We start from the raw sequence: 9,175 nt of genomic DNA, 5'->3' as shown, positions 1-9,175 counted from the left end.
GAGAATGTTGATTAGCACATGCAAGTAAAAATGCCACTGCACTCATATATATAATTCATCCATTCATCCATTATTCAACCCACTATGTCCTAACTATAGGGTCACGGGGGTCTGCTGGAGCCAATCCCAGCCAACACAGGGCGCAAGGCAGGAAACAAACCCCGGGCAGGGCGCCAGCCCACCGCAGGGTGTATATATATATATATTGTGACAGATAGGGGGCACTATTGCTCCCTTGAACCCTCAGACGCCAGACACCAGATAAAAGTCCAATAATTATTATTTATTATAATAATAGTGTGCATAAAGCACCTACACTCCACTTTCCAATAATTCCAATACAATAACAATAATCCTCCACACCTCCCAGCAGCCCAGTCACCCTTCCTCCCAACTCGACTCACTGCTGGGATCTCCCTGAGTCCTTTTATAGTCTCTGACCCGGAAGTGCTTCAGATCCCCCCAGTCCATGTGATTCTTATCACTTCTGGGTCAGATTAAAACTCTTCTTTTCTTCATCCTGGAAGTATATCATTTCTTCCGTTCCCGTGACTTGTACTTTCCGTATAGCTCGGAAGTATTTCCAAGTCCCTGGGCCTCCCTGCAGTGTCCCCTGGCGGCCCCTATGGTATCCAGCAGGGCTGTGATGAAAGACTCCAAGTTCCATGATGCCCTGCTGGAATTCGGGGCCCCTCCGTGTTGCAGGGATGGCTCCATCTGGCGGCTTGGGGGTATTAGCCGGGATAAACTGTCCGCCATCCCTCACAATATATATACTTTGCACCAAACTGAGTTTCTGATTCTCATTGTGCCCCACAGAATAAAAACAAGCTGCAGTTATTTATGTACCTCTGAGTTGTCTTTGTATTTCCCTGCTGACTTTAGCTAAGTTTTCTCACACTTTAATTCCTGACTTGCCATTATGGCCTTAATTGACCTAATAGTTCAGTCACTGACCCTTGTTACACCCCTCAAAAAAAAAAAACTGGATAAAGTTTCTTCCACAGCAACATACTAGTCAAGCCACTGTCCCTAACTGTGTCCCACAGTTCTGGAACTGACCCCCAGTGTGTCCTTCAGTCACTCCCAGATTTGTCCATTGACTATCAGTGTCCTCCATAATTAGCTACAAGTTCAATCACTGACTTGCATTTTGTCCCCAAGTTTTCTGTCAATTCAATTGCTGCTCCCCCACTGTGTCCTTCAGTTTCTGTTCTGTTCAATCACTGACCCCTAGTGTCTTCCTCAAGTTACTGACTTTCAGTATTTCCTCTATACACCTGTAGTTTCAGCCACTGACCCAAAATAAAGGACAAGTATGTCAATCCATGGCTTCTTGTCTCTTACAACTACAGCCAGTAGGATTTGCACCCTTGTCTGCACATCTCATATATTATTCTTTGAGTCCCAAGATCCCTTACAATCTGTCGTAAAGGAGAGGATCTCTGACAGTCATTGTACAAACATCTCCGATCCACCTCTGAGCCGCGTCCTCCACACAAGTTTGAATTGTGTGCTCACTGGTCTCCATGTCTGTACTGGCAAGAATCCCAGAACAGAGTGGTTTGAAAGTATGAAATACTGGAGGCTGCTGAGAGACTCTGCTGAGGAGCTTTTTGTTTCGTCTGAGATTCAGTCCTTTCATCTTTCCTCAGGACCCACGACTAACAGAATGCACAGCCCCCATTCTCGGGAGATTTTGTTGCAATGTGGCACCAATTAGCATCGAAATGATTACTTTGAAAATGTTGCTGACTTTGTTACTTCTAGCATGGGATGTTTCCTGCTCTTTTGTTAAAATTTCCCATAAACTAAAAAGAACTGAGTTTTTGAAAAAAAAAAAAATCTCTTTGGGATCTGTGACTTCAGGATTCATCTAATGTAGTTCTCTGGAGATCTCTGGAAACCTTCATCTGAAACTTGAAGATGAGAGTTGCCACTTACGGGCATCTCTGGTGGGTGGCACTATAAACACTCGTGTCTGTAGATGAATGCTTTAAACAAGTCTGTGGGCTTCTCTCACATAACTGCTTCCTTAACAGGATGCAGAGACATGACTGTCACAGATTACAAACCCACGTCTGTGTGACTAACTCAGCATATGGGCATGCCACAAGATGTACGGTGGTTTCACAAAGTATTCAGACCCCTTCAATTTTTCACATTTTGTTAAGTTGCAGCCTTGTGATAAAATCACTGAAATTCATTTTTCCCTCATCAAGCAACACTTTATATCTTAGAATGACAAAGAGAAAACATTATTTTAAAGATGTTTGAATATTTATTAAAATTAAAAAACTGAATACTACGTCTATATGATATTTCAGACACTATACTGTGATACTGGAAATTTGGCTCAGGTGTATCCAATTCTATTGATCATCATTGAGATGTTTTTAGACCTTGTTTGGAATCCATGTGTAACGGATTCGATTGATTGGACCTAAGATCACCTGTGTATAGAAGGTTTCACAGTTAAATCAAAAATCAAGCCATGTTGTCAAAGAAATTACCTATAGAGTCCAGAGACAGGATTGTGTCAAGGCACCGGTCTAGAAAAGGCTACAGAACAATTCATGCAACACTGAAGGTTCTCAAAACCACAGCTGCCTTCATAATTTGTAAATGGAAACAATTTGGAACAACCACAACTCTTTCTAGAGCTGTCCACCCACCAGACTGAGCAACCACAAGAAAATGGCCTTAGAAAGGGAGGTGCCCAAGAACCCAATGGGCACTCATCACCTGTGCAACACAATTCCAGTGGTGAAGTATGGTGGTTGGCAGCATCATACTGTGGGGTTGTTTTTCAGTGTCAGGGACAGGGAGATTATACAAGGCCAGGGAAATTCTGAGCGCAAAGTTCAGTGATGTGCTTAATGAAAACCTGTTTCAGAGCTCTCCGGACTTCAGACTGGGTCAGAGGTTCAGCTTTCAGTAGCACAGTGACCCTAAGCACAAGACAAAGACAACAATAAAGTGGCTTAGGGTCAACTCTGTGAATGCCCTTGAGTGGCCCAGCTAACCAATCAAAAATCTTGAGAGAGACCTAAAAATAGCCCACCCCTGACAATCTCTGTGCAATCTGACAGAGCTTGGGGGGATCTGTACAGAAGAATGGCAGAAAATACCTAAATTCAAGTGTGCCAAGCTTGTTGCATCAAACCCAAGAAGATTCCAGGCTGGAATTGATGCCAAAGTGGCTTCAACTAAGTGCAAAGTAGAGTATAGGTATTGGTACTGAGTGTTATTTGATGATAGAAAAAAATAAATTAAAATGATTTCAGCACAAGGTTACAAAATAATAGAACTGAAGAGTATTGAATACTTTCTGAATTTACTTTATGTGAGGGTGAGCCATGATATACTGGCATCCTTTCCAGGGTTTATTCCTGCTTATTTTCCCCCAATGCTCTCTAAATATTCACACCTGTTCTTGTCACATGATGCACACCAATGCTGCCAAACGACAATTCGCCTGTTGCCTCCAATCATACCCAGCCGTTAGTCTCATGAGATACGTGTTTAGGACTGACACAAAATTAACACTGTCTTCTCCCTAAAGATACTCTCCCATGTCTGGAAAAAGCTGCAGATCTCGTGCTGTTCCAGACTATACACCCATGTTTCTAAATAGCTACACACCACCTTCTCCATGAAGGTACACACCCACCACTGTCACTGTATTCACACCCTCTTCTCTCTGAAGATGAACACCTACCTTCGTCACAGGATAAACATTCACATATTGCTAAAGATACACACCTGCTGTTGTCACAAGATATCGATGCTCCTCTCAAGCAACCATCATAAAGTAGATTCAGCAGAATTCTTTTAATTAAATAGCAAATCATTTAAGAACACAAGTTCGACAAATGAGAGGAGGTCATTCATTCCATGTGTTGATAGTTGGGGTAACTCATATCTAAGCTGTCCTATTATCTCGCCTTGACACTTTTTAAGGTTGTCAAGGATTCCATGACTCAATGGTGTGTTCTACTTCTCACAACTCATTGTAAAGAAGTGGTTCCTGCCTTCTGTCTTAAATGTACTTCTCCATAATTTCCACTGGTGTTTTTGCATATGTCATTTGCTATTTCATAGACAGAAGTACATCTTTTTTCTTGTGTTAATGACACTGTTATGTATCAGTATGAATTTATATGTATTTTATGTTTTACTAGCTGCATTACCTGTTGAAGAGAGGTAATACAATAAATAAAAAAAAAAACTGATATCCCTATGTGTACTTTCAGCATTCCTCCTGCACCTTTACCTAGTATCCTTGTGTTTCAAGCTGTCTTGTCCAGTACTTCATCTCTCGATCATATTCCTGTAAAGCCTGCTTCTCAGACAGTGTCATTTCAACCACCTTGCTAGTCTCCTGCCCTTTTTTTTGACTATCACCAACAGTAGATGGGCCCACACTAGCTGTTGTGAAAATGTTATTTGTATTCTTGTGAATACGTTTTTGAAGGTAACTCTCAGCATTCCTCCTATGTCTTCCCTTGGTATCCTTGTGTGTCTCAACCTCTCTCCACTATTGATCATGTCACCAAAGTCAAACTGACCAATCAGGTTGCAGGAGGGACCGTATACACACCCAGTCGCAGACAGTAGCATTTTATTATAAAGAAGATAGGAAAAATATCTAAAAATTAACAAAAATAACTGTGTTTGGTATTTCTATTAGATTTAATTATTTATTATTTGTGTTTGGTCTCCTTAAATGTGCCTACATTGTCTGTGTTTTGTGGCTAGAGCTTCAGTAGACTTGTCCACCCTGCTGCCATTAATGCTGGCTCCTTCTTAGGACTTGTCTGCATGGAATTAACTTTTAGAAAACTCCTTTTTGGTCTTTTGAACATTTCTGTTATATTTTTCTATTTTATAATAAATAAATAATTGTTGCTATTTCATCTACAAGCCATGAGTTTATGGTCATCCCCTTTCTTGTAGGGCATTTTGTTTATTTTGGAACCTTTATAGTTTTTATGAGCTCTTATTTCTGAGGCTTACTGTGGCTGAAGCCTGCAGGTAACAGTTAAACACTAACTGGTCTGAGGTGAGCTTCTCCTGGGATGGTCTGTGCAGGATCTGGTTTTCCTTTTGTGGAGCTTTTTGGAGGTTTCACATTCAGTTTTGCCATGTCTGGGAATCTAGAACACATAGGCACGAATTTAGCTGGAAACAAAATACAGTGAATCCTCGCTATTCACGGATTCCATTTCTGTGTGTTCACTTATCTGCTTTTATAAGATTGTAACCCATTTTGTTTACCCTAGGTCTACTCGTGCCTATTTGTAGTTATGTGCAGCAGAAAAATATTCAGAGAGGCCTATTGCACAGTTGCAAAAAGGTGATGTTAAGCTAACGGGTTTTTGATGCCCTTAGATATCTGGGGCTGCACATGTGCTACACTGAATGGCTCTGAAAGGCATGAGTAAGTCCTTTTACCCTATTCATGATGGGGACTAGGGCTTGCAATTGTTACCTACGAACAAGGAATTCCTAGTAAGTGTGAGTTATAAGCTCTTACTGATTCAGTTCCTTGCATGGATGCTCATAGCCTCTGGCAGACAACTAAGAAGACGATTGAACTTCACTGTAGAGAAAATCAAACTTGCAAGGAGATTTCTGCTGATGAACCTGTGGAAGGATCATTACTAACCCTTGATGATGCAAGAGCAGAGAGTGGGCATGTCCGCCTGACCCCGTCTCTCCTTGCTAGTCAGACCCCTTCCCCGACTTTCATTGTACAAGTACATACAAAAATGGAAGGAAGGATGTAGTTTTCTTTACTTTTCTTGTCATCCTCATGGAATGGCATGGAGTATGAACAAAAAATACCAGTTGAGCTCCTGAACCCCAGGCATACAGGCATACATCAGGGCTTCATGCACTCTATGGGGTCTTTAGAGTCTGGCAGGAGGTTACAGTTGAAAGGCCAAGAGATACCAAGCTGATCAAGAGAGCGCTGACACTGTTGTTCAGCAGACAGACAGACAGAGCGGCAGGGCTGTAGAACTCCTCCTGCTTCTGTGCACTTAGGGATGAACATACCACATGTGAAAACGTGCAGATAGCTGTAACAGCTGAGCTCCATCAGGATCTGTGAACATGAATAGAAGAGAGTCAGGAGAGCAAATTGAAAGAGAACAAGAGACAGACAGACGAGTAGAGATGGGACATCCCACTTGAAGGCCAGGTGTGGAGCAGTGAGAACCAGCTCTGTGCCTCATCACACTTCACCTTGTAGTCTTTGAGGACGGTTGCTGCCTCCTGCTGGTCAATGATGGCAAGCCAGATGTTAGGGAAGGAGGTCTCATTGTAAGTTAGACCCTGACACATCTGGACTTTGATGGGCTCACATGGGAACTCTGGAAAGAGAAGCAGAAATCATAACTAGTGGAGCAAAGAGCAGTACTCTAAGTGAACAAGCACACATGATCTGAGCACTGATTTTTAATTGGGGTCAGAAATTAGGACAAAGTGTCTGATGCCTTTATCAACAGTACAGTATGTGTGAGTAATAGGAGAGAATGAAATACATCTGGATAGATAGAGATGGAGGTAATGAAAGGCACTATTTAATAAATGATATATGTGAAAGGCACTATATGATAGATAATTAGAGGCACTATATAATATATAGATAGATCAATAATAAATGGAACTACAAAATAGATGGTGAAATGCTCTGTTTAATTAAAACATAATGAAAACCACTACATAACAGATAGATAGTGCAATGCATTATGTAATAGATAGATATGAAAGGCACTACATAATATATAGATGATGAAAGGCACCATTTAATAGATAGATAGATAGATTACTAGATATGAAAGTCACTACTTAGTAGATGAAAAAGGCAATATATAACAGATAGATACATTGATAGATATGAAAGGCACAATATAATAGAAAGATAAATAGATATGAAAGGTGCTTCTTAATAGCTAGAAAATGCACTATATAACAGATTATTAAAGGCACTATTTAATAGACACTACTTAATAGGTATATAGATAAATATGAAAAACACTATAGAATAGATAGATAAATGGTGAAAGGCACCATGTAATAGATACTTACAATAGAAATGAAAGATTCTGTATAGGAGAAAGGCAGAAAGATAGATTATATAGATAAAAATGAAAGGTGCTTGTTAACCAAAAAGGCATTATATAACATACATGTGAGAAGCACTATTTGATAGATCGATAGATATTTATGGTGTGGACGAAAAAGGCACACTGACAGCAGGCAGATAATATTTCTTTAGTTCTCTTTATTATTTTACTCGGAGTCACAGTAAGTAGAGATTCAAAGAGCATAAATTATTGCCGCAAAGGTCATTTGAACCCTGATTAAAAGTTAGGAGGGGTTTTTTATAATTCAGCATCTCGTGATTAATAAGACAGAAAAACATCCTTATCATCTAAGTAGAGTTAAACAATATGTCTGTTGAGCTAAGCATTATCTGTGTTCTCCAAACTGAGCACAGGAGAGACGCCTTGCACGAACTACATGTACTCCCTGCAGCCTTGTGACCCTGTCCCTGAGACATTCACTTTGAGAAAGGAAAAAACAAGAAACCGCTTAGATTGTATTCATGTGGACACTATTTTTCCTGAACCCTGGAATAACATATTTTTGTTAGTTCATAAGCCAAGCTTCTCTCACTGGCAAGTTACAAAATAGTTGTTAAAAAATTCTAATTTACTAAACACACAAGATACATGGTGGTGAGGAGAACATTCTTCTTCTACAATGGCATTGTATAACAGATAATTAAAGGCAATTATTAAAAGACAGAAAAGGCACTATGTAACTTGTAGGAGGTGCAGATAGACAAGAGTGGCACTACTTGATGGATAGATTTGTAAAGCACTATATAGTAGATGGATAGATAGATCGATAATAATAAAAGGCATTGTTAAAAAACAGATTGTGAAAAACACCACATAAGATATAGATCGATATGAAAGGTACTGTACGATAGATAGATAGATAGATAGATAGATACAAAAAATGCCTCCTATTTATGTTTATCAATATTGAAGTCTGATTGAATGATTTAAACTATTGTCGATTATTTTAAGTGATATATGGGGCAGTCTTTATGTATGTTTCAGTATTCCTTTTTTGCATTTCTTTATTTATACCAGTATATATACTGTATTTACGTGGATTTGCTTATACTTACTACTATTTGTTGTATGTATATTTATCTTTTTTCCCCTGGTATTGTTGTAGAGTAAGGCAGTCTTATGTCATAGTGATTAGTGCAGCCAGCTCAATATTCAAATCATTTATATTTAAATCCTGTAAGATGTCACTGTCTGTAAGGAGTATTCATGTTCTCCTCATCTATGCACACTGACATTTTTCTCCAACATTCCAGAGGGTTGAGAGTCAGGGTAATTGATGATTCTAAATAGTCCTGGCCATATTAATATGAGTGTGGGTATGTGAGTCAGGAGGTAAATATCTGCACTCACAATGATTACCAGTGTGAACATATGGGTGTAGTCAAAGCTTAACCCCAAAAGGGTGCCACTACTATTGGGACTACACTGTGGAGCTGTTACTAATAGAAGAAGGTTTCTCCAGTATGCTACATGGCATGACAAGGTTTAGGGAACACTATTTAATCCAGCTGTAGGGTCATTGATGGTGACACAGGGCATGAGGACACCTTCATACATACATGCACGCTGGCTTACAGATTTACCCAATATACACATATTTAGGTGTGTAAAGAAACCTGTAGCACCAGAGAAAAACTGATAAGCACATGGGGAAAACAAGCAAATTCCACACAGGTAGCAACTGGGCTGGGATTCGAGCGATATCTCCTGGAGTTGTAGGGCAGCCACATTCCATGAAAATAATTAATAATTTATTGTTTTTCTTTTGGTATCAGTGGGTATTATTTGAGTATTTCTTTTGTGTTTTTAATTATAAACTACTGCGCTGGTTCAGAATGTTGCAGACAAGGGGAGAGGCCTTTCTTACCAAAGGTTGGGTAGGTGGAGTTCACACAGTTGACCTCATCACTTCCATCAGCACAATCACTCCAGCCGTCACACACACACCCTTGGGACTGGCACTCTCCGCTTAGACATGTAAAATCATCTGGCCTGCAGGATCCTGGAGGACAAGCACA

General features: G+C 39.9%; 2 protein-coding genes across 2 annotated transcripts in view; one reads left to right on the top strand and one right to left on the bottom strand.

The window, feature by feature from the left end:
• LOC114656856 (40S ribosomal protein S25) overlaps positions 1-9,175 on the top strand; it is a 1,002,297-nt gene that overhangs the window by 518,614 nt on the left and 474,508 nt on the right. The gene's annotated exons all lie outside the window — the stretch shown is intronic.
• The window catches only part of LOC114657689 (membrane frizzled-related protein), a 29,226-nt gene continuing 25,483 nt past the window's right edge, over positions 5,433-9,175 (bottom strand). Inside the window, exons 11-13 of the mRNA XM_028809564.2 lie at positions 9,025-9,159; positions 6,253-6,380; positions 5,433-6,112 (exon numbers count right to left, since the gene is read on the bottom strand). Of these exons, the coding sequence (XP_028665397.1) occupies positions 5,888-6,112; positions 6,253-6,380; positions 9,025-9,159 (488 nt within the window). The 3' untranslated portion in view covers positions 5,433-5,887. The remainder of the gene's footprint in view (positions 6,113-6,252; positions 6,381-9,024; positions 9,160-9,175) is intronic.

Source organism: Erpetoichthys calabaricus, chromosome 9 (assembly GCF_900747795.2).
Source record: "Erpetoichthys calabaricus chromosome 9, fErpCal1.3, whole genome shotgun sequence".
NCBI classification, from domain to species: domain Eukaryota; kingdom Metazoa; phylum Chordata; class Cladistia; order Polypteriformes; family Polypteridae; genus Erpetoichthys; species Erpetoichthys calabaricus.
Note: the sequence above shows the minus strand (reverse complement) of the source record. Positions and strands in the feature narration are given on the sequence as shown.